General features: G+C 37.1%; 1 protein-coding gene across 3 annotated transcripts in view; it reads left to right on the top strand.

Annotated features, from left to right (window-relative positions):
• The window catches only part of brm (ATP-dependent helicase brm), an 82,339-nt gene that overhangs the window by 48,145 nt on the left and 7,878 nt on the right, over positions 1-26,316 (top strand). For all 3 annotated transcript variants that reach the window (XM_071589395.1, XM_071589394.1, XM_071589393.1), the window contains exons 18-32: positions 2,831-2,912; positions 3,886-4,043; positions 4,119-4,296; positions 5,308-5,550; positions 7,090-7,256; positions 7,847-8,035; positions 8,603-8,809; positions 15,000-15,123; positions 15,214-15,323; positions 15,820-15,940; positions 16,222-16,410; positions 19,419-19,529; positions 19,859-20,108; positions 24,354-24,564; positions 26,133-26,259. In XM_071589395.1, coding sequence (XP_071445496.1) covers positions 2,831-2,912; positions 3,886-4,043; positions 4,119-4,296; positions 5,308-5,550; positions 7,090-7,256; positions 7,847-8,035; positions 8,603-8,809; positions 15,000-15,123; positions 15,214-15,323; positions 15,820-15,940; positions 16,222-16,410; positions 19,419-19,529; positions 19,859-20,108; positions 24,354-24,564; positions 26,133-26,259 — 2,467 coding nt within the window. The remainder of the gene's footprint in view (positions 1-2,830; positions 2,913-3,885; positions 4,044-4,118; positions 4,297-5,307; positions 5,551-7,089; positions 7,257-7,846; positions 8,036-8,602; positions 8,810-14,999; positions 15,124-15,213; positions 15,324-15,819; positions 15,941-16,221; positions 16,411-19,418; positions 19,530-19,858; positions 20,109-24,353; positions 24,565-26,132; positions 26,260-26,316) is intronic.

Below are 26,316 nucleotides of genomic sequence, written 5' to 3'. Positions count from 1 at the left end.
ATCATTTCCTCTGCATACAGGTTGAACAGCAACGGTGATAATGGGCAACCCTGCCTTACACCCCTTCCTAACACTGCCCATCCTGACTCCCCGTTTCCCACCCGCACCTGAGCAGTCTGAGACATGTACAGGTTGCGGATTAGCCTCCTTTCCCTCCAATCTATTCCTATTTTCTGTAATATACTCATTAGTTTTTCCCAATTCACTCTATCAAACGCTTTTTCAAAATCTAGGAAACAGGCAAATACCTCCTGGTTGTGTTCTATATACCTCTCGATTAATAATCTCATTACTGCAATGGCATCACGCGTATCTCTCCCCTTCCTAAACCCAAACTGATCATCCCCTAAGTAATCATTTGCCCTACTCTCTATCCTTTTTTTTATGATCCTGAGAACAACTTAAGCTGCGTGGGATATCAAACTTATCGTGTCTATCGTCTACTTATCCTGTAGTCCTCGCATGATGTAGCCTTCACCTTTTTTTGGAATAGGAACTAAAACTGATCTCACATAGTCTTCCAGCCAGATTCCTTCATAGATACTACGAATCAGCTCATATAGCCTCTTCCTCCCACATTTTCCTAAACATTTCAATAGGTCTGCGGGAATGTTATCCACTGCCATGGCCTTATTTAGTTTCATCTCCCTTAATGCCCTTTCTATCTCATCGTCTAGTATGCCGGGACCTAAGCTATCTTCCTCTACGTCATGTTCCTTTTCTATGTCTAAATCTGTTGGTCTAAGTTCTTTACTATACAGTTTTTCTATATACTCCTTCCATCTCTCTTGGATCTTTTCTGTGTCAACTATTACCTTACCCGCCTTATCTCTCACTGTTAGCATAGATCTCCCTTTCTTACCTCCCGATAAAGATTTAACTTAGCTATACAGCGCACCGATTTCACCCTTCCTCTGCAGACTTTCCATATCCTCGCACTATGTCTTCCACCATGCTTCTTTTACTTTATTTGTGTCCCGCCTCAATTTATTGATTAATTATTTGTACATTTTGCCTAATTCTATATTTACATTTTTCCATTTTCTCTGCTCATCCATCTTTGTAATCATCTCATCCGTGATCCATGGTTTCCTAGTCCTTTTAGCATTATCGGTTCCAATAGTGTCTTTTGCGGCTTTGGACAATCCTTTCTTGATACTTTCCCATTTTTCTTGAATAGTACTTAGCTCTTTACCATCCTCCATGATTTCCTCTACCGCCTGTTTGTATTCCTTTCTTTTCAAACCATTTAATGCTTCTACATTCCATTTTCTAACTAGCCGCCCCTGACTTATCTTTTTGAATGGGACGCTACATTTTCATAACAACTAAATTGTGGTCAGAGTCCGCATCTGCTCCCGGGAAGCTGTGCGAATTAATCACACTGTTCCTAAACCTGTGTCTAACCAGGATATAATCTAGCTGATACCTTTCTGAGTCACCTGGCATTTTCCATGTATACCTGCGTCTTTTGTGGTGTCTAAACCAAGTGTTGGTGATGACTAGCCCCTGTCTCCTGCAGAGCTCAACTGCTTTCCCCCCACAGTCATTCCTCGTGCCTAAACCGTAGTCCGCGATCTCGTCACCATCTCTTCCTTCGCCTACGGTCGCATTCCAATCCCACATTACTATCAAATGTTTCCCTGCAGGAACACACACGATTATGTCCTCTAACTGATCGTATATCCTATCGACCTCTTCTTCCTTATGGTTGCTCGGTGGCATGTATACCTGAACAATAACCAAATTCGTCGGTTCTGCTTTTATCTCTACTATTAATAATCTATACGTTACCTGGTCTATGTTGACTACGCTTCTTCCTGCCTCTTCATTTAATACTCTGGCAACCCCTCGTTGGCTGTCGTCCCCGCCGCTGTATATTATTCTATACTGATCACTCCAGTAATCCCCGCTATCCTTCCATAAGAGAAATAACTACATATTTTATAAAAAGCAATATTCAGCTGTGTTGCAGCTGATTGTTAATGTTTCTTTAGATTTCATGCATTACGTAAATGATGCGGTTGTGCTGTAAATGTTTTATTTTTGAATGCATAAAATGCTAAATGTCCAACATCTTGAACTATGCATGTAAGAGTAAGTGGAAGGAATTTGCAGAAAGAAAGCAGCAAATGTAAGAAAAATTTGAAATATTCATGATGAAAGGTAGTTTAGCTCCAACTTGAATATTTTGGAATGAAAGATGTAATTGACATAATTAAAGTCTGAAATTTTTATCCAGAAAAACATTTTTATTGTCACCTGTGATTGATGAAATGTAAGACACTTATGAGTTCATAATGATTCTTTATGTGTTTTCCCTCTGCCATATGTGTTTATGTCCATGTGTGATGTAGATTATTTTCATATAATTAAGCTCTCTTGGGCTCTCCTTTGAAGTATACATTCATGTTGTTAAGGATTCACTTTTTACCCTTCTGCAGTCAATTATATCTATAGATAGGGTACCTGCCACTGTACTTTAAATAGTCGGGCCAAAGGTCTGAGAAGTAAATTTAACGTGGGCTTAATCATGCAAAAGAAATGCCAAGACTCAAAACAAGAAATCCATGGCTGTGCAGCCCACATCACTGATCATATTAAAGAAATTAACATTGTATTGCTGCGCTTAGGCAGTGGAAGGAATATAGTTTGTACACCTAATTAGCAAATCTGCTGGGAATGGGGATTATTGTAGGAGAACCAAAAGTTGGCCAAAAAAGTCCTAGTATTTAACTTGTCATAATAGTTTTGAAAGGGTGTTATGACATGGATTGAAGTTGATATAAGGCTTAATAACAAGGTTTCATCTTTTCTTTATCTTTTAAAGCATTGCCCATACAATAACAGAAACTGTCACTGAACAAGCATCCATCATGGTCAATGGTAACCTGAAGGAATATCAAATTAAGGTATTGCTTAATTATTATATATTAATCTTTACTTAATAGCTCTTAACCTTTGATTTTTATATTATGTAGAACTTCATATGCACTGTTTTGTTTTTCCATAGGTGCATGTATTCCTCTGCATATGTTGTGTGTAGTATGTTAGGAAATGGGGATTTCTTTTGATGTGGAACTCCAGCACAGTTTTTAATGTGTATTCTATCAATAATGCAGTGGTTTATAAAGTTATTCCTAACAATTTAAATTCAATTTAATGTTATTAATTATTCTCCTTGGAACTTTTGATTCATTGTTTCCTGTAAATATTTTTCTATCATGGAAGTTTTTCTAGCGTGAAATATTTTGTTCATTGTATTTCTTGGTCGTTATCACATTTCTTCTCTTTGAGGCTGAGAGATCTATGAGGGCAGGAGTGTGTTCTTAATTGAGAAGCCCTGAGTAACTTATTAATGGGAATATCTTTCACTATTGTTTGGTGTAAAACCAAGATCAAAACAGTACTAATAGAAACTATAGCAGGAATGTAAACTGTCATTAAAACTCATACATTCAATGACAAAACCTCAATTTTGGAATTATAGCAAGGAAGAGTTGAATATTGCCATTTTTAAATTTTTGCTTGAAATAAGTTTCACAGCGAAGTTCACAGTATATGTAAGTTATTTGATACTTACATTTTCTTAATAATCATTATCAATAATGCTATCTGCCTCATGGATGAAGATAGCATTCTTGTTTGTTCATTGTGTTACCAAAGGCACTCCTAAAATTAGAGTATGAGTTAAATTATAGCTGTAAGAGATGAAACAGTTTAGAAGAAGAAATTTCTTAATGCCATTAAATGCTATTTAGATGTGATATTACTTTTTTTCTAAGATTCCTTTGCATTAAAACAACATAGATGGGAAAGATTCCCTTTTTCATTTTGTATATTATGAATGTACGCTTTTAATTAATAGAAATACTTTCTTTTTAGGGTCTGGAGTGGCTAGTTTCTTTATACAACAACAATTTGAATGGAATCCTCGCTGATGAAATGGGTCTTGGAAAGACCATTCAGACAATTGGTCTTATCACTTATTTAATGGAGAAGAAAAAAGTCAATGGTCCATTCCTGATTATTGTTCCACTCTCGTAAGTTTAGTGTCAATATAATGAAATTTCCTTTGATGTTATGTCATGTATATTAATGCCATCCTTGCATTACAGGACTCTTTCAAATTGGGTATTGGAATTTGAAAAGTGGGCCCCATCTGTTGCGCTTGTTGCATACAAAGGATCACCATCAATGAGGCGTCAACTGCAGAGTCAAATGCGTGCCACAAAGTTCAATGTATTGCTTACAACTTATGAATATATTATTAAAGATAAAGCAGTGCTGGCCAAGGTATGATCACGTAATTCTATGGATAGCTAAGTAGTTTAGTTAACATATTTGTATAAACATATATTTGAGAAAAAATGTTTTTATGGATATACATTACTGGGTTTGGAAAAATAATTTGGTGTTGGTTTTAAAAATAATATTGGTAATAATCCTTTAGGTATATGTAGGTGACATGTCAGGATTTTGGGAGTATCTATCAAAGAGCATAACTAAAAGGTATAGGCATAAAAACAGCTGTGATTATTTAGTGGTGATTTAATGTTGATATTTCAATATGGCTTTTGCTGAAATTCGTGTCATATTTCAGAAAGAGTCAGCTTCTTTGTTTTTAGTCCACTGGCAGCAGTTAGAAAATAGCCATTTTTTAGCACTAACCAAATCTGTATATGGCAGTCTCTCCAGTCTCCTGACACTAAATCTGCCTTATAAAATGGCTATTGATTATAGCTCTTTCTCTACAGGATCTAGTGCTAATAAAAATTAGAACAATGATAATTTTTTTCACATTTAAATTGTAACCCACACGTATATTGTACGATAAACGATGCTACATGAGAGTTTACTTGATTCATGATTGCATGTAACTAAATTGGATGCAATTTCATGGTTAAAGCTCTGGCATCATTCATCTAAATATCAGTGTCTGGCTTTTTTGAACCCAACTCAAGTTTCAAACCTCTGAATTAAGTAATTTCCTGTTTGTCAACAAATAACCTTGTTCAACAAAATAACCTTAAACATCAGGATGTATAATATAATAAGTAAGGTGGACATCTGTTTAATTATTACCCGAATATTTCTTTCTATATGCTATATTTAAAAACATGTAATGATTGTGTTTAAATTATTTGGAATGGTATATTCTCCCAAACGTGGTTTATTTATGGTAATTTGTTTTCAGCATAAATTTTCATAAAAACTGAATCACCTTCAGTCGTAAAAATTGTATGTAAAAGTATAAGCTTCAAGTGAACTAGTTCTTGATCTGTGTGTTTCTTTTTCTGTGTTTAGATTCATTGGAAATACATGATTATTGATGAAGGCCACAGAATGAAGAACCATCATTGCAAGCTGACACAAGTGCTGAATACCCACTACATAGCTCCTCACAGGCTTCTACTCACGGGAACTCCTTTACAAAATAAGCTACCTGAACTCTGGGCTCTTCTTAATTTCCTTCTTCCCTCAATTTTCAAATCCTGCTCAACTTTTGAGCAGTGGTTTAATGCACCATTTGCAACTACTGGGGAAAAGGTACGTATAGACTCAATCTAGATTTTTGTAATGTAAAGCAAATCATTTTAACAAGATGTTTATAATTTTCACTTAAGCCTTGATGGTGATATTCTCTTGAGTATAGAATAGCTGAATGGTTGTTCATTTTTGTGTTATTAATTATATCGTGAAACAATATGTGTGACTTTATGAGAGTGTCAATATGCCTAAAAACCTCTTAATTGATACATTTATTGCCAGGGAACAAGTTTGTAATGGAGTTTTATGTAAAACAATTTCTAAAGCGAACAACAATTTATTTTTGTTTTATTAATTCAATATAATAAGGTTTATAATCAATTACATATTATACACAACATCAAATAATTCTTACCAATGAGTGCAATAACTGTAAATCAGAAATTCATCGTAATGAAAAATTTTCAAGAAAATTTTCTGTTGAAATAAGATGTATTGAATTGAAATGAAATGGCAGTACTAATAGTTCATAAATAAATGTTCTTCAGTGCTGGAATTTCATAGCAGGTATATTAGTAAATCATCATTTTAGGGATCAGCAATGTAGAGTTAATAATCATGAAAACTTAACTGTGGTAAACGAAACCTTTATTTATATAATCTAGGTGCTTTTCTTTTGAGAGTTCAAGTGTTTTGGTCAAACAGCATTTCTGACTTTTTCATTTTTTTAATTTCAAATCAATGGTAATGTGATTTTATGAATCTTATAAATTCAAATATATTCCCACAATTATTTCACATCATCAAGTAATAAAAAATGGGGAACACCTTTCTCCTGAATGGGATTTAAAAGACCTGCAATCAGAGTGTATGATTGTTAATTTGTGTACTTAGAATGAATATGTAAGGTATATTGAGTGGACATTGCATCAAAACAGAAAATGAAAACACATGTATAGAATTAAGCATAGAAAGAACTTAAGTGATACATAAATCCTTTCTAAATGCAGTTATGGATTGTGAAACACTGACCTTTTCCAGTGAAATGTCCATTCCTCTGATAGACATTCTCAATATTTACCATTTTGTGCATTCAAAAATTCTTAATGCATGAATGGAATAAGATTGTAAGTTTCTACTTCAGAGGTTTAGATAATAATTATCTCTTTAATATTTTGCCTCTATTGTTTTGCATACTAGGAGCTTTGTTTTTATCATAGCATATACCAAAAAATTATTTTATTTTTCCTCTCTATATTGCTGAATATGTATATTACACAGGATATATACCTTTGCCATAGAGCTTAACTTCTTACTAACTAGAGATTGTTTGGGTGCCAAAAATAATAGAATATTTATCATGTCATTCAACCTTTTTCCTTGCATTAATTATATGTATAATATGGGGTTTAACAATTTTTCTAAAATGTACAGGTTTGAATATGAAATTCATTAATGTAGTTCTAACGTATTTGAGTATTTTGTATCATGATTATAAATTCTCCATGTTTAATTTTGTATAGACCAGCTCATAGTGGTTTTTCAGATCCAGAAAAGTATTACTTCTGGAAATAATTTCATGTTATTTTCTCGTGTTAGGTTGAGTTGAATGAGGAAGAAACCATCCTTATCATAAGACGTTTGCACAAAGTACTCCGTCCATTCCTTTTGCGGCGTCTCAAAAAGGAAGTAGAATCTCAACTGCCAGATAAGGTTGAATATATCATTAAATGTGATATGTCTGGTCTCCAGAGGGTCCTCTACAGGTATAATTATCCCTGTGTTTCTTTTTTAATCTATTTCCTAGTTTGAGAAATCTTAAGCATCCAGTTTTATGTACTTTCTCATTATATTCCATTAATGTTCTGTTTATTATGAACAGTTTTAGAACTTAACGTTTTCATCACATGTCATCTGGAAAAATTCTATTTGTATGCTTAAATTATTTTATATTTCACCTCTTGTTTTAAAATTTGGTCTTAAGTATATCATTTTATGTGCAGTATTTTGTGCATCATTTTCAATTATCTTTGGGTACATTTAAATTATGGGGTTGATTAAAAAAGGTAAAATGATTGCTGAGCTAATATGGTATTATAAAATACCCTGGGAAACATTCTCAACTGATAGATATCTAGGAATTCTGTCGAGTCAAGCCTTGCACGATTTGGCTTTGAAATATTTATCGATGGAACTTTTGAATTAATAAAGATCTTGACTGTTGCTCCTTAAGCTGCAAATTTCACTATATGGTTAAGGTAGATTTTTAAAATCTATGTTAACTTTGTTAAGTAAGGATCATGTAATTACAAGTTCAAGGAGAGTAGAATGTTACCTAAGTTCTGAACTCTTACAGGCATATGCAGAGCAAGGGTGTGCTTCTGACTGATGGGAGTGAGAAAGGAAAACAGGGAAGAGGTGGCGCTAAGGCACTTATGAATACAATTGTGCAATTGAGGAAGTTGTGTAACCATCCATTCATGTTCCAGCACATTGAGGAGAAGTATTGTGATCATGTAGGTGTTCAGGCTTCTGTGGTTACTGGGTAAGTAAGTACAAGGGATCAATGAGGTATTGTCATGACTGAAAATAGTCTTTGTTTAATAATGCATGGTGTCCCCCTCAAGTTACAGAACTGTTAATGATACCCAAATTGTTTGTTAGGAAATTAAACTTCTATCATTGTATACACTACATTCTTTCTGGTGTAATTCATGCATTGCAGTGATCTACAAACTTTGGGAAACATTTCTGGTACTCCTCTGCCGAAACACTGAGAGCCATAGCCCTCTGGATGATGGCAATATCAAAAAAATGCCCTTTCAGCTGTAACTTGACTTTCAGGGACAGAAATTAATTGCATGGTGTGGCCAGATGTAGACGACCGATGACATGGACTTATTAACACTTTTTTCTTTTACTTTCTTGCACTTTCTTTATATTTTTCAATGAAAATCATAAAACCCTTAAGTCAGTAAATAAGTCACATTGCCCTGTCCAAATTATTTTAAAATCAGGAAAAAGTTACGAAAAGGACCTGAGAAACTTAATTTTAGATGCATGAATATATTTTAGCATGGATTTCCTCATGAGAATAAATTATTAATTTCAGGCCAGACCTGTATCGAGCATCTGGAAAATTTGAGCTTCTTGATAGGATACTCACCAAGCTCCGTGCGACTAATCATCGTGTCTTACTGTTTTGTCAAATGACTCAACTCATGACCATAATGGAAGATTATCTCACCTGGCGAAATCTACCATATCTTCGACTTGATGGAACAACCAAAGCAGAAGATCGTGGGGAATTACTACGAAGGTGATTTTTTTACTTCTTTGTTTTGTTTATTTTAGTTCTAATTCAATTAGAGTGTGTCATGGATCACCAGAATGTATATATCCATTAATTTGAGAGATAGTTGAGGTGGATACTTTGTGGAAATCCATTTGTAAAGCACGAAGGAAGAATCAAAGACTTAGCATTTCATTTAAACGTTGAAACCGTGGAGATCCAAAATCTTTGATTCTTTCTTCGTGGTTTATAAATCCATTAAATATATTGCAAAGGAGAAAATATCAGGCCTGTTGTATAAAAGAATAATTATATTTGTATTTTATCCCATTGAAAACTAGATAATTTTTTCTAACTCAACCCAGTGACCACATATTTTCCTGACCGGCTGTTTGTTTACAGTCAACTATGAATAAGTTTACATCTAACAATTTTTTATAATATTTGTTTGAAATTTCCAATGTTTGAATGTCAAATATTATTTCATATTTTTTTTTTAAGGTAATCTACCGGTTAAGGTAGGTTTTTGGGTGGACACAACTACCAAGCAAATATTTTATTACTCCTAACAAAACACAAAATCCATCATCCTACTCTATATCAGGTCCCTCTTCATCTCTGAGTACTTTCTTCCTCCCTTCATCCCGTCCAACATCCCTATCCTGTTCCTTCCCTTTCCTCTTTTGACCAACATCCTACCCTCTATCACAGTCTTCAACATCCCACTGCCGGTCAACACCCTCTTCATCCACTTTTCTTGCCTCCATAGGATTGCTCCCAGCAAACCCCTCTCTTCGCCCACCATACCAAATACTTCCTCATTTGTTTTCTTCTCTGTCCATTTCACCTTCTCCATTCTTCTCCACACCCACATTTCAAAAGCCTCCAATCTACGTCTATCCTCCTGGTTCAATGACCACGTTTCCGCACCGTACATAGGTACGCTCCATATCAAAGTTTTTATGAGTCTTTTCTTAACATCCTTACTCAAAGTCCCTGTCATCAACTCCCTCCTCCTTGTGAAAGCCTCTTTGCCTAGCGCAATTCTTCTTCTTACGTCCCTACTACTTTGACCGTGTTGGTCTAAAACACTACCGAGATACGTAAACTGTTCTACCTGCTCTAGTTTTTGCCCTTCTATTTTAATGTTAAGCTTGGCCTTTTTCTTTCTAGAAAATCGCATAACCTTTGTTTTATTAATATTGATTCTCATTGCATACCTGTCGCACTGAATTTCCAATTCACTCAGCAATGCTTGTAACCCCTTGGCTGACTGACAAACTAAAGCTTAGTCATCAGCAAACCTAACTGATTTTACGAATTCCCCGCCCACTTTCATTCCTACCTCGAGTTCTTCCCATGCCTCTTTGATCATTTCCTCTGCATACAGGTTGAACAGCAACGGTGATAATGGGCAACCCTGCCTTACACCCCTTCCTAACACTGCCCATCCTGACTCCCCGTTTCCCACCCGCACCTGAGCAGTCTGAGACATGTACAGGTTGCGGATTAGCCTCCTTTCCCTCCAATCTATTCCTATTTTCTGCAATATACTCATTAGTTTTTCCCAATTCACTCTATCAAACGCTTTTTCAAAATCTAGGAAACAGGCAAATACCTCCTGGTTGTGTTCTATATACCTCTCGATTAATAATCTCATTACTGCAATGGCATCAGGCGTACCTGTCCCCTTCCTAAACCCAAACTGATCATCCCCTAAGTAATCCTTTGCCCTACTCTCTATCCTTTTGTTTATGATCCTGAGAACAACTTTAGCTGCGTGGGATATCAAACTAATTGTCCTATAGTCCTCACATGACGTGGCCTTTACCTTTTTCGGAATAGGAACTAAAACTGATCTCACAAACTTTTCCGGCCAGATTCCCTCCTCATAAATACTACGGATCAGCCCATATAGCCTCTTCCTCCCACTTTTTCCTAAGCATTTTAAAAGTTCCACGGGAATGTTATCTACCCCCACGGCCTTATTTAGTTTCATCTCCCTTAATGGCCTTTCTATCTCATTGTCTAGTATGCCTGGACCTAAGTTGTCTTCCTCTACGTCATTTTCTTTTTCAATGTCTAACTTTGTTGGTCTGAGTTCTTTACTATACAGTTCTTCTATATACTCCTTCCATCTCTCTTGGATCTTTCATGCGTCAACTATTACCTTACCCACCTTATCTCTAACTGTTAGCATAGCTCTTCCTTTCTTACTTCCCGATAACGATTTAACTTTGCTGTACAGCGCACCGATTTCGCCCTTCCTCTGGAGACTTTCCATATCCTCGCACTGCGGCTTCCACCATGCTTCTTTTGCTTTATTTGTTGCCCGCCTCAATTTATTGTTCAATTCTTTGTACTTCATTTTGCCCAATTCTGTATTTATATTCTTCCATTTTTGCCGCTCACCCATTTTTGTAATCATCTCATCCGCGATCCATGGTTTCCTAGTCCTTTTAGCGTTAACGGTTCCAATAGTGTCTTTTGCAGCTTTAGACAACCCTTTCTTGATCATTTCCCATTTTTCTTTGATAGTACTAAGCCCTTTGCCATCCTCCATGATTTTCTCTACCGCCTGTTTGTATTCCTTCCTTTTCAACTCATTTAATGCTTCTACATTCCATTTTCTAACTCGCCGCCCCTGCCTTATCTTTTTGAAACGCACGCTAGATTTCATAACAACTAAATTGTGGTCTGAGTCCGCATCTGCTCCCGGGAAGCTGTGGTAATTTATCACACTGTTCCTAAACCTGTGTCTAACCAGGATATAATCTAGCTGATACCTTTCTGAGTCACCTGGCATTTTCCATGTATACCTGCGTCTTTTGTGGTGTCTAAACCAAGTGTTGGTGATGACTAACCCCTGTCTCCTGCAGAACTCAACCGCTTTCTCCCCGCGGTCATTCCTCGTGCCTAAACCGTAGTCCCCGACCTCATCACTATCTCTTCCTTCGCCTACCGTCGCATTCCAATCCCCCATCACTATCAAATGATTCCCTGCAGGAACACACGCAATCATGTCCTCAAACTGATCGTATATCCTATCGACCTCTTCTTCCTTATGGTTGCTCGGTGGCATGTATACCTGAATAATAACCAAGTTCGTCGGTTCTGCTTTTATCTCCACTAGTAGTATTCTATTTCATATTATGAAATAATAATTTGCTATGCATGCATAAAGTAACTGCATCTTATGAATTTTAAGGTTGATGAACTTATGAACTATGTACAAAAATAATTAGAAGAATTAGGCCGAGAAATTTCTTCTTGTCTTTATCACTTAAGTGCTGTGTGTGATTTTTTACGTTTCCCCAAGGGTTGATTAAGTAAATGATTCCTAGAAAAAGATTTCAAACCAGTTGTCACCAAATACCAGGCTAGACAAAGAGGCTACAGAGTCACATTGAGATGGAAATAAAATCATTCCAGGACGGCCTTGAAACATTTGTAAGCATAGTGGAATATGATCAATTTCAGACAAATAATTGTTATCATTGTGACAAAAAATAACTCCTTTGAACAATGTCACATTGATCATTGGTATTGAAAGCATGGCCACCTTAAGCATCTTTGTAGATCTAAAAATGTCACTGTCCCCAGAAATGTTCTCAAAATTTTCGAAACAACTATTCAAACAGTATTCCCCATCTCTATTTTCACTCGGAATATATCTGATAAATTATTGTCAAAAACTAACAAAAGATTTCGTTTGTTCATTTTCTTCCGTTAACTGAAAGAGGCCACTTCTAAAAGCACAAGGAACTTGAAGACTCCTGTTTTTATCCTTTTTTTAAGGATTGCAAACCATCTTCAAGTTGTGATATAAGGAAGAGTAAAATAAGCCTCTTGTATATGCTTCGACTGAGCATGTGTTCAGAAAATTGCAGTGCAGCCTGCTACATGATATGTGTTACCTCCATGGTTGACGTAAGAAAGCTGAATGTGTTCCAGCTGCAACTACTACTGCTGATGCAATACTGTAGTCAAATCAATGAGAGGTTTACCACGCATCTATTGCTCATTAAGCTAATAGTATACAAAGAAAGAAAATTGTTGCACAATAATTTATGTGATAAAGCAATGTATCATCACTCTTTATTGAATAGTTCATTTGTACATTTGCAAAGATAATTGTAATTTTTTACCTTATTGAATTTGCATATTTCATTGTTTGATATTGTTTAACATGGATAATAATGTTCATTTATGGTTTTGTCAATGAATTTCCCAGAGTTCAACAGTGGTCTCATGCTAAGTCAAGTCAACTCTCCAAACTTTTCTTTTTTCTCACTCATGCCAAACTGGCAAAGAGGAGGAGGAGGCAGTCTTGTGCTGGATAGATCCATGATAGCACTCCTAGAATAATAATAATAATAAGAATAAAGCTGGGTATTCGCAAACTAATTCACACATGCTTGTAGACCAAAAACTTAAAACAAATAGGAAGATCAAGCAAAAGGTGCATGAAAGTACGATTTTTAAGTTTCAAAATAATATATTTATTTTTCAACATAGTCACCGTTAAGGCTAACACATTTCTCCCAACGTGTAACAAGTTTTTTCATTCGTCGCTGAAAAACTCTTCCGACTTTACTTGAATCCAGGACTTGGCAGCTGCCTTCATCTCATCGTCCAGTGCGTAATGATTAGCCTTGAGGTGTCTCTCGAGTTGAGGAAAGAAATAAAAATTGCAAGGCACAAGATCGGGGTAATAAGGAAGGTGGGGAATCGGTTAAAATTCCAGGTTTCGCAGAGCCTCTCCTGTTGCACACAAAGTGTGTGGAAGAGCGTTGTCATGCTGCAAGATTATTGGCTATAGGCTGCCTTTAGCACGACAAACTCGACCAATATGGTTTGTGACATGTTTTTGATTCGCTGGTCATTTGTAATCAAATCTTCGACAAGTTTGAGATGTTTATCATATGTGGCAGAGATTGGACGTCCGCTGCGTGTTTCATCAACAATTATGGCTTTGCCAGGCTAGCAACCACGAAATTTTACTACCCATCGATTTAAAGTAGACCTATAAAACAGCGTCGTCACCAAAAACAGCCTTTAAACGACGATGAATCTCAGTAAGAGTCACTTTTCAGCAGTTAAAAATTTGATAACAGCTCGCTGTTTAACTCGCGTTGACATAGCACTGGAACACGTCTCCATACTTCCGCTTTTCATAATACACTGGATGAATTTAATGACCTCAAACCTGAGCATGCGTGTTGATGGGGAATGTTTCTTCCACATTCTACCATGAGTGCTCCTGAAGGTCATTTTGTTTGTGGTATACAAGAATGTGTGTATTAGTTTTCAGCCTACCCTTGTTCATCTGTCTTGGTTCTGTATACTGTGCAGCCAACCAGGAATCAGATTGCAGCCACAGGTTCTGTTGCCGCATAAGTTGCCCATTTCCCATTCTTGTGTTACTGAAGTCATGGGGAATCGATATGGTGCGGGGGATAATGTACTGGCTTCCCACCCAGAGGGCCCGGGTTCAAATCCCGGCGGTGTTGAATATTTTCCAGAGGTATCTCAATCTCCACTTGAGGTGTTTTGTGGAGGGCACTTGGAGTACGTACGCCATCCGTCGGATGGGACGTTAAGCTGCGGAACCCTTGGTGCCTTTCGTAAAGAGTAGGCTAATGCCGATGCCGGGTTTCTCTCCACCCTTCATCCTTTCCTGTCCATCCCCTATGGTGCAAATGACCTCAGCTGTTGGTCACCTCCCCTTAATATTACTACTACTACTACTACTGAAGTCATGGCAGTAAGCGAAAATCAATGCTTCATCTGCCATTTTTTCATTTCCCATCAAAAAACAGTGCACAGATGATCGTTGTTTTCTGTGTCTGTGCAGTGCTGCCACAGGCATGAAAACAGGGTATGTGGTGATGCAAAAATGGGAAGCAGAAAGCACAGATGCATGAAAACGTAGCTCAATGGACTTACCATTAATGCTATCCTCTTCTATTCCAATCCTTATACTGTTTTGATTTCTTGGTCAACACATAATGACTAATTTAAGCTGGCTCAACTGTCTAAAATGTGAACATACATGTAATCTACTAATCCGACCCTGGAAAAATATATCATTTCTGCCTACCTTTGTGAAATGATCAAACAAGTATTAGAGGCATTGTTATAGTTACAGAGGGGGATATTTCAGATGCTGGAGAAAATGATGAAAGCACTGTTTAAATCGGAATCCTTTTTTCAGATTCAACCGCTCCGACTCTCCTTACTTCCTGTTTCTTCTGAGTACTCGAGCTGGAGGGTTGGGTCTGAATCTTCAGGCAGCAGATACTGTCGTTATATTTGACTCTGATTGGAATCCTCACCAGGTCAGTTGATTCTTGTTGTTGAAATTTTGTTGCGTTCTAATTTTCCTTCATCCGCTGAAAGTGAGCTCATAAATTCAATCATCTTCACAGGATTTGCAAGCACAAGACCGTGCCCATCGTATCGGGCAGCAAAATGAAGTTCGAGTCCTTCGTTTGATGACTGTCAATTCAGTTGAGGAGAGGATATTAGCTGCTGCAAGGTATGCCTATAAGGGAATCATTTTTGAGATCGGAGAGAGAATTTCTCTTCGATAATGAACAAACAATGACATTTGTCTTCTCATTCCCCACGTATTATTGAAAAATGAAGAGCGGTGGAGAAAGAGAAGAGAAATAAAGTTTAAAAAATAATAAAAAGTGAACAATAAGTTCTTATTTTTCATAGAAGAGATTAAAAAGCATTTACACTATAAGAAATCATTTCATTCAACAGAAGTTTTCTTTGGGCAGTGGTTGATTCGTAAGATGAAGAGTACTTTTTACGCATAGAAGGGAACGGGAGAACATAAATTTTTTAATTTTTATGAGATAATTGTCTTTTTTGGAGTTTGGCAGTGAAGAGTTTTTACAGGATACAATACTAAGTTAAATTAAAGTTAAAAATGTGAAGTGATATTTTAGGCAAATTTAGAACTAAATTTCAGTCTTTGATAATTTGGTATGTTTATTTTGTCATACTCTTGATTCAATTTTTAGGTATAAGTTGAACATGGACGAAAAGGTCATTCAGGCTGGTATGTTTGATCAGAAATCAACTGGAACAGAGCGACAACAGTTTCTCCAAACTATTCTTCACCAGGACGAAGGAGAAGAGGAGGTTGGTATTTTCATGCATAGTTGCACCCTTCGCTGAAAAGATTTTCATGTTCAGATCTTGAATATTTGCTTTTAATTTACACCAGTAGTTTACTACTTGAATTATGTCACTCTTCTTTATGTCAAAATTTAATGGTAGAACACTGGTAGCGTTTAACGGAAAAGTTTTGGATAAGAATACATATTTTTCATTATTTTCATTTAACTTTTCTTGCTATCTTCTTAAACGTACCTTTTTTGACTAAAAATTAAATAAATGTGGATTAATATAAATTTACATAGGAGGAAAATGAAGTGCCAGATGATGAAACTGTCAACCAAATGTTAGCAAGGAATGAAGCAGAGTTTGAACTTTTCCAAAGAATGGATCTTGAGAGAAGAAGAGAGGAAGCTAAACTTGGGCCAAACCGCAAGTCTCGACTGATTGAGGAGAAGGAATTGCCCGAGTGGTTGGTGAAGGATGATGATGAGGTATGTGCTTCGTGCTTGGCATTTTATATTAGGAAATCCGTGTGCCTGATATACAGGGTTCGTCCGGAAAATAAGTGTACTGAGCTCAGGAAAAAAAATTTATTACACTTTTACATATCTTAAGCTAATATTCCTCAAAATAGGACCCTTGTGAGTCGATACACTTGTTCCAGCGGCGTTCCCATTCCTGGAACGCTCCCGCGAAGGCATCATCGGGAACCTCTCGAAGACACGTCGTCCCGGCCTCTTCTCTGCCCTCCACGAACATCTTGTGCCACCGAAAGATCATGTTTCTGGACATGGCTGACTCCCCGTAAGCCTGGTTAATCATACCGACAGTTTCGGTAGACGATTTTCCAAGCTTTACCGCAAATTTGATGGAATAACGGTGCTCCAAAAACTTCGGCATCCCGTTCCGTGACGTGGGTTGAAGCGTGGAGGTTTGCGTTAACAGAGCTCCTCACTACACCACAGCTCAGAGTCGACTGCCTTTTTCAGCGTCGCTTGCCAACATACCCCCCTCCAATCGCAGCCCGTCAGAGCGGTGCTGGGCGAGCCTGGAGCAGCGGGAAAAAATCAGTACACTTATTTTCCGGACGAACCCTGTAGGATGATCTGAATGTTCTCATTTTTGCTCTTAGGAAAGAATGACAAAATGAATCTGGTGTAACTCAGGGGAATAATTAATGACCAATTGATTGCAATTTTCCTTATTAGACGTACAATTTATTTTGACCTAGGTTTTGATGTTATTACTTTCATGTTCAGGTTCCGGGCATGTGCTTGTGAAATTTCTGGCTTAGACAACATGCGAGACCCTGAACACAGCCAGTGTTTTGAGGCGGTTCCTGCTCAATGAAAGAATCCAAAGGCGGTGTCTTGTAATTGATTGCACAGTATTCCTTTGGATATATTGAAATTCCCTCCCAGGGTTTGTCTAAATCTAAAATTTTCTCATTGCCTCTTAGCCTTTTATATCACTGTGCTTTTATAATTTTGTTAGATTTTCTGTTTAGTGGGTGCACAATTTGAATTTAATAGCTTTCATACTTTTTTAGGCTCATCAAATCACTTGTTGAACACGGGTCTATATTAGTCAGGGTGGCCAACCATTCTTGAGAACCAGGAATGGAAGAAAACTTGAAAGAAAGCCTGGAATTGAGAAGTTAAAATTGGAATTTTGAAAAATTAATGTAGTATTAACAGAAGCTATATGGTGGGCAGTAAAGAAGAAAATAGATCTCAGTATTCCCTTCTTTTAAATTTAAAATGAATCACTAGTGCAGTGATATTTTAGAATTAGCAGTTTTCTGGGTGTTACGTAGTATACTACGTAATGAAGGTAAAAAGTTGTGCGACACATCAGTGTGCAGTTGAGGAACATTTGTGGAGTTAGGTTTGGAGCTATGAAACTATTTACTACGTACCACTGACTGCAGCTAAGTAGTAATCGCTGGCTACTTCTTTAAGCGAGAATACCAGGGTAGATGAATACTGTTACTGTGCCTCCTGCATGATCAAGTAGGTGTAGAATATACTTCCCGATTGATAAAAATTATTTCAAATTCATGCCTTGTTCTATTATTGACAATTAATCCTCAAGGGAATATCAATCACTGGTATGGTTGTGGTGATATGCATTTTCTAAATGTTGGCGATATAAGAATGCAAAAAGTGTCATGGCACGGTAAACATTTGTCCAAATGCAGTGAACTCGAGGTAATCCCTGCTAACCAAATAATGAAATTATTCGAAAAATGTATTAGTGATATAAAAGGATTTATACGGGGACTCTCCTTTTTCATTCTTTGTGGTTGATTCACGGTTTTTGACAATGGCGAGGACATTTTTTTCGATTTTGAGCCATTTTTTTAAAGGATGGAATAAGAGTTTTACAAGAATACAGAACTATCATCAAGTGGATAGCAGAATGTATTTTCCTCACAAAGCTAAACCAATCCACGCAGCAAGGAAAAACAAATGACTATCAAAGGGTGAATATTGACAAAATATCGCTAATATGTAATCATGTTCATCATATGGGTGTGCCAACTTATTTTTTTAAATTATCTATCCAGCAATATATATCAATGTTAAAGGGGAAAATGCTGAAATAATTTGGCGTGTAAATTTGGACGTAAAAATATGATATAGCACCTTGAAAAACTGGAAAAACCATGAATCAGAAACAGTCTAATTGCTGGCATTAATGTGTAATTAATTTCTAGTGACATTATTGTGAATGGCAAAATGTGGTAATTTATGACTGGCTGCTTTGACCACAGAAATGAAGCTGATCTGATGGATTCTCATGATGTTACATGACGGTTTAATGAGATGTTGCACACATTTTGACATTTGTTGATTTTTAGACCTAGAAAGAATCAGAAGTGTATCGTGTCACTTGTGCTCTTGGTACTTTTAAATTAGCTTGTGCCACCCAACAACGAGTGCTTAGCGTGAATCCTAAAACAAAACGTTATTTACTTTAAATAAAAACATTCAAAATTTCACTAGGTTAAAGATAAAGATTTAATTAATCATTTTAATATTGTATAGAAAATTTCAAGAATGAGTATTTGAGATAATACATTTATTACGCTTCACTGTTGTTAAAATAAAAATAACAAAATGTTTTTTAAATAAATTTTATAATTTATTACAAGGGAGTAATATTGCATCGTTTGAGGCTTTTTGAAAAATGGAATTAATTTTTCAATTGCTCGTAAAATATGCATAAGTTGTGTACTCACTGAACTATTTAATTGCAATCTGTTTTGAATGGGAATACAGAAATTTCAACAAAATCTGAGAGGGTGATGACAAAAATGGCAATTTTCAAATTAACAAGTACGGCTAATGGATTTTTGGTAAGAACCATAATTTGGCAAGAGGCCTTGAAAAATTTTGAATGAGGTTGGATTGGAATTTTAATGGGCTGTTTCCAATATTATACATGAACAAATTTATTAATATTTAATTTGTATTGAATGCATTGTCAATTTTAGGTGGAAAGATGGACTTACGAGGAAGAGGAGGAGCGATATTATGGAAGAGGATCTCGTCAGCGTAAAGAAGTTGATTACACTGACAGTCTCACTGAAAAGGAATGGCTTAAGGTAATTAATGCGATATTGATTTTTTTAATGTTTTATTTAATTTAGTTGTAATAAAATAAACCTAATGGAATTAACATCATTCGTTAGTTAAGTCAATAAAAAGTAAACTTAAAAAACTTATTAGGAAACAAAACCAGACATTTTTCTGCCCCTGGGTTCTCAATAATCCATGGTCACAGTGCCTGAACCACGTGTTGATAGAATACCAATGGCACAGAGATTTAAAAAAATAATATTATTGATCACCTTCACGGAGTAATCCTTACACAAAAATATTTTTTAAGCCCGCCTTGTGTGTCTATTGTAATGGGAATAATTTAATTCGTTAGGCCATCGATGAAGGTGTGGATGAATTTGAAGAGGTTGAAAAGAAATTTAGGAAAAAGACTCGCAAGCGAAGGAGAAAAGGTGGAGATGACGATGAAGATGATGAAGATGCCTCTATTGCGTCATCATCTTCAACCGCAGCCATGGCTACTTCAACCCCTTCAAAGGAGGTGTTGCAGTCATCATCAGCTGTGACCCCTGCTTCTGGTTCTTCTGGAACACCCACCACAGGAAAAAAGCGCCGTGGACCAGGTATTAAGTTCACTTTAAACTAAAAGTGTGTGTGGACAGAAGTTATGAAAGTTGGAATTTTGCATTTCATGTTCTATATCTCTATGTGCCACCTGTTTACTTGGAACAAAAAACATGTAACTGCTATTCACATTCTTTTAACCCTTCAAGTATTTGAATTTAAAGTCAAATTCACATCATCTGTTGTGATTTGTGTTCAGCATTATTCTAAACACAAACTTATTGATAATGAAAATATAATGACACTTATTATTTGTTGATACTAATGTAATATCAACAATTTTACAGCTGATTTTGTGTCAAAGTTGCAAGGTAATTTGGCTACTGGCATTTACATTCCATTAGATTTGAGTGAAACTTACATGGGGAGGTCCAGAAGTACCCGGCCTGACCTAGAGATTGCGGTAGTTGTTTGAAAATATCACTGTATTAGAAAGTATGCATTCTATAAAGCATATGTTTAAAGTGTGAAGACACCACGTTAGTTAACATTTGTTTGGAAGCCGTCAATAGTGAACGTTTTCAGTGAATTTGTGAAAATGGAATAATAGGCCAAAATTCATGAATTAAAGTTTGAATCACTACCTCATGCACCCTAGTCATCCAGATTTAACCCCCTCGGATTACTTTCTGTTCGCTAACTTGAAAGAATTGCTCGGTGCTCAAAGATTTTCCATCCTTGAAGAAGTGATGTCAGCAGTTAATGGCTATCTTGAGGAGAAAGACAGTTTGTGTAATAGAAAGGGTATCGAATTATTGAACATTGCTGGGAAAAGTGTTTAGAGCTGAAAGGAGATTATGTTGAAAAATAAGTTCATTTTTTACCAAAATTTTTGTGTTTTCTTTTTGGGTCGGGTACTTCTGGGTTTACCCTTGTACCTAGCAAGCCTACTAAACTACTATGGCTATAATTACATGCAAGTAGTTGTTAAAATTTTTATGCTTTATCTTATATGCAAATGCCTTGCTTTTCCGTTCCACATGATTTTTTATGCACATATCACTTGTGTCCTGTTTCTATGTTCCATCTTGCAGTCACACAGTTTGCCAAATCTCCCTTTACTTTTCGTGAAGATTTAATTCAAATGAAGAACACTGGAAATATCAGTTTTGGTATTGGGTTAAGCAATGGCAAACTATTAGCGGAAACACCCGCATCCAATTTCCCCAGAAGCATCGCCGTTTTATCCAGGATTTAGTAGTGCTGCAGTGTGATAGTGTATTCAGAATTTCAAGCATACAGCTGGAGTATAGAAATATTATAATTATTTTCAATCATATTTGTAGCAGCTTGCCAGCTGAATCTATTTTACAGTAGAGTATTGCTGCCTCCTGTGTCTCCTTTACGAACCACCCACCATGCACAGCTGAACTCTGTCAACATAATTCGAGAGTCTGGATTAGTGAGAATTTACTATGTGTTCCCTTGTAAAAAAACTTACGTCCACAGTGAACTTTCTCCTCTCACTCTCATGAACTGTCGACAGGGGTGACTGAAGTGGAAGCAAGCCATTTAATGCACTACAGAAGCAAGGTAAATTAAAAATAGCAATTTTCCACAAAAATAAAGTTTAATGCGACCGGTTTCAATGTTACTACATCATCATCAGGTGAACCTGATGATGATGTAGTAACATTGAAACCGGTCGCATTAAACTTTATTTTTGTGGAAAATTGCTATTTTTAATTAATCATGATATTCCACCATATCACGCCTGAAACGTCTCTTTTTATTTTTTAGAAGCAAGGTAATCGTGAAGCCCTACTCCCATCCCCTCACCTCACATGAAAATGAAATTCGGGGGATCGGGATGGTGGGATACAGGCTTCCCACCGAGAAGGCCTGGGTCAAATCCTGGGGAAAACAAATATTTTCCACTGGTATCCAGATCCCTACTTGAGGTGCTTTGTGGAGAGAACTTAGGGTGAGAATGACGTCCGTCGGTTAAACTGCCGACCCCATGGCACCTTTCAATAAGAGTGGGCTAATACTGATGTCAGGTTTCTCTCCACCCATATGACCTTAGCTCTTGGTCACCCCCCATAAAAACTACTACCTACTTATTCGGAAATTGCAAACTCTTCTTGACCATTCCTCCCTTTTGCAAGGCATGGACAGAGGAGAGGTCATTTTTTCTTCTATATCATTTGTTGCTTCCCTCCCTGGTCACTGTGAAATAGTTGTCAAATCATTGCCAACTTGTGACCTAGAACATTTTCTCTTCTGATATAGTGAATTTCTCGTAAGAAGTATCTCTTTATGGGCCCGTAAATAATTATTTTGGTTTGCATTTATTTGCCTGAATTCTAGCTTTTTGAAATTTTTTCTGTTGGAATGCCAATATTTTCCTGGAAATAAATCTGCAAAACCTCTTAGATGATGGGCCAATCAGTTTGGAAAATTGGGAGTCTGAAATTTATAAAAATTTTTCAAAATATTTCATTGATAATTAAGGTGCAATTTGGTGATTCCTGAGGGAAATGGGGTTCCTCTTTGTTGAGAGATATTTTGTGTTTGTACAATAGTCCATCACACATGCTAGGCCTGGCAATAACTGAAACTATAGCAGGGCAAATTGCAGTGATCCCAGTAGCACACATGTTGAAGACTGCTAATTCACAAAAAATATCTGGATCAGATTCCAAACTGATGGAAAAATCAGGAAAACACAATATTTGGAAGATAAGAAAGTCAGAATTTGAATTAAGGTTATCGGCTACAAACCTCTTGTTAGTTTTACCCAATTTTCTACTTTGTCACTATTGTTGAATCGTATCAGTTGAGAGCTGAAGGAGAAACATCTGTAACTCAGATGGGGAGTCAATCAGCCGCTCAGCATCCCAGGTGATTGACTCCCAATTCGATTTTGGTCATCACTCACCCCACACATCATCCAGGCTTCATTTCCCTGTGTGGATACATAATGCTATGATGTAACAACTCCAGCCAATTGGATCCAATGCTCTTTCTGCCTCCTTAAAGTTCTTTATTCAGCAGGCCTTCCCAGCAACACACCTAATTAGCATACACTCCATTACCAACGCCTTGGATGCCATTTATTTCTGAAAAATGGTGAAAAAAATTGGCAAGATTTTTTCATAAAATGTGACTTAGCAAGAGTTTAACCAACCTTCAGGTCAATTACCATTGTTTTTAAGCCAAAATATGTGTATAATAAATGCAAGGTTTGTATAACAAGCATCTGAAGTTTTTCCTGACTTGGCTGTACATTACAGCGACTGTACGTCGGAGCACACTCCCAACTGCACAGGCTTGGTGTTGGGGGGGGTCTGACCTTCAACTTGAACCAAGCGTCAATCGCCTGCAAACATTTGTTCGGGCTAGTTGGTGGACCGCTGTCGGGTGACTCTGTGCAAGCGCAAAATCCAGCGAACGATTGAACAGCGGTACGCCATCTGTGTTGTGTTGGACTGGCAAAATCAGGTATTGGACTTTGTGGACAGGATTCGCCATGTGTTCAAGGATGAGAGCATGTTACGAATCGCAGTTTCAAAGTGGCACAAGTTCTTCATAGATGGCCGAGAGAGTTTGGAGGATGGTCATCGAGGTCAAGAACCATCAAAAATATGCCACGTGGGCATGCAGTGCTGAATTCAGTCTATTATCAGTTGTTAAGTGGTCACAGTTCGTATTGGCATTGACAAGGTGACAGTGCACACCATTATCACTGAAAATTAGGCGATGGAAAAGATATGTGCTAAACTCATCTCAAATGTCTTGACAGACGACCAAGAGCAGAGTCAAGTGTCAGCTTGCGAAGACCTTCTGCAATGGCATTGGGATGATTCGCCAACCCCCTTTCAGTCCCGATTTGGCACCAGCAGACTATTTCCTAAAGTGAGATCCTCCCTCAAAGCACACCATCACCATGGGGCCCTAAGTGACGTCAAAGAAGCTTGCACGTGTACCCTTATGGTTCTTCCGGAATCTGCCTACCAGGGAGCCTTCGAGTCCAGAAAAAGCCACTGGCAAAAGTGTGTCATGCCTACCAGGGAGCCTTCGAGTCCAGAAAAAGCCACTGGCAAAAGTGTCATGCCTACCAGGGAGCCTTCGAGTCCAGAAAAAGCCACTGGCAAAAGTGTGTCAATGGTCAAGGGATGCACTTAGAAGAATTTTGAGGCATTTTGGAAATATCTGAAATAAATCTATTTTTTGTGAACTTTTTCAGATACTTCTTTTTATGTCAACGTTGTAAGTCGGGGTATTCTGCCTATTTTTTGCAGGTGGTGGAAGTTCTGATCGATCTCAGATGGCAGCCGGGGGAATGGTAGGAGACAAAGGGGGACCTTGTGCTACAGGAGGGGCTTCATCTAATTCTTGTTCCTCTTCATCGTCGTCATCTTCTTCAGCATCAGGAGGACCACAGCAGTCAGAGACGAGATTGAAAAGACACATGAGAAAGCTAATGGATATTGTGATACGATATACTGACAGGTGTGTTTTGTGACATGCTGAATGTTGCTTTTATGATTTGGCTTTTTCGAAAGAACATATTACAACAGTCAAATTGTGATATCAGACATTATTTGAGTCGTACTCTCCTTTTTTGTTCCAAATGTTCCAAATTTGAAACATCAAAATGTGAGATATAAGTTCCTTAAGTTTCCCAGTAGCTGCGAGCTCTGGATCCACTGGAAACCACATGGCTTAGGGGAATTTTGCCTGAGATTTGAATTTCTAACTTACCAAGAATTGCTGCTTAAAGAATGCGGTATTCATTATTAATCTCATTTGATGATTTTCTCCCTTTGAATTATCAGAATTGTAAAAATGTAATTTTAATCAAACAATCTATAGAAACATATGCATACACATTGCATGTGCACATTGCATTTATTGATATGCATATATATAATAGCATATGTGTATGTATTGTATTCAATATTCCCACCCATTTTAAAACCTTGAACCACTAGTCACCTCCACTTGAACAGCTGCCCCCAATTGCTGTTATCCCATTGCATGCTCGGCCACCATATCTGCTACAATTCCTCCTCCCTATTGTCGTACAAACAAGCACTGCGTCAAACCCTAAAAAAGTGGATACCCAGGAAAAATACTCATTTCAACCATCTCCTCCTTTCCAACGACATTCCAAGACTCAAAAACCATTCACAATGGCAATCCTGACATGACCAGCACACACAAAATCCGGTGTATTCTAACAGCGTTGTACCCCCTTCTTAATTGTCAAAGGACCACTGGACCATCACGCAACCTATGCTCTCCTTCAAATGATCCCCAAACTTGGATGACATCCTAAGATTGACAAAACCTCTCAAGAAGCCATCTCCCACATTACTCCTCTCTGACTGGTCACTTAACCATAGTATGTAACCATGTAACCCCTCACCCTACTGTCTCATTTTCTCTACCCAACTGCCCCTTGCACATCTGAAATAACATGCAAATTGTGCCCATCCTTTTACTTAGGCAAATGCACTATCATGTACTCAGAATTAATAATCACCATCACTCCACTCAATCCGCTGCCATCCTCTCCCTAAACACGCAATCCTCTCTATTCTACTGCCAGACAAAGTGTTTTTGTTAATGGTAGAATTTCGGCTAAGGGTTAATCCCAGTAAAAGTTTTAATGGTCGTGTGCACTTAATGGTGATGCAATCATGCTATTCTAATTCAAGTTTATGTTTTGTTTTTCTTCTTTAAAAGTTAGTTGTTTTTTTTTTCAACTAAGTTTTGGGGCAGTCGTGAATTTCACGAATCCATCCTCCTCATTCTATGAATCCAGTTGAAGGGAAAGTACTCTGCCAAAAAAATATTAATTATAGGTCAAAGATTTATACCATAAGTTTGTTAGGAATTATAATAATTACTATTTCATCCAATAATTGAATGAAATAAATAATCCTCTGCTTGCACCCAAAATTTCATGCTCTCTTATGGGACATCATAGCCTCCGCCCCTTAGTCAGGCGGCCTAGGAATTGTGATTAATATTTTATGCAGCTGTGCTGATGTCAATTTTCATTTTTTATTCAGTGATGGCCGGGTTCTCAGTGAGCCATTTATGAAATTGCCGTCGAGGAGAGAATTGCCAGACTATTATGAAGTCATAAAGAAGCCGTTGGATATAAAGAAAATTCTGCAACGGATTGACGAGGGCAAGGTAAGTGTAGCTTGACTTTATTCCATTTAAACTAGGAGTATTTAGTGAATTTCTTTT

This window comes from Hetaerina americana, unplaced genomic scaffold, assembly GCF_022747635.1.
Source record: "Hetaerina americana unplaced genomic scaffold, ioHetAmer1.1.p SCAF_37, whole genome shotgun sequence".
NCBI classification, from domain to species: Eukaryota; Metazoa; Arthropoda; class Insecta; order Odonata; family Calopterygidae; genus Hetaerina; species Hetaerina americana.
The sequence above is the reverse complement of the archived record's forward strand: the minus strand, read 5'-3'. Positions and strand labels throughout refer to the sequence as shown.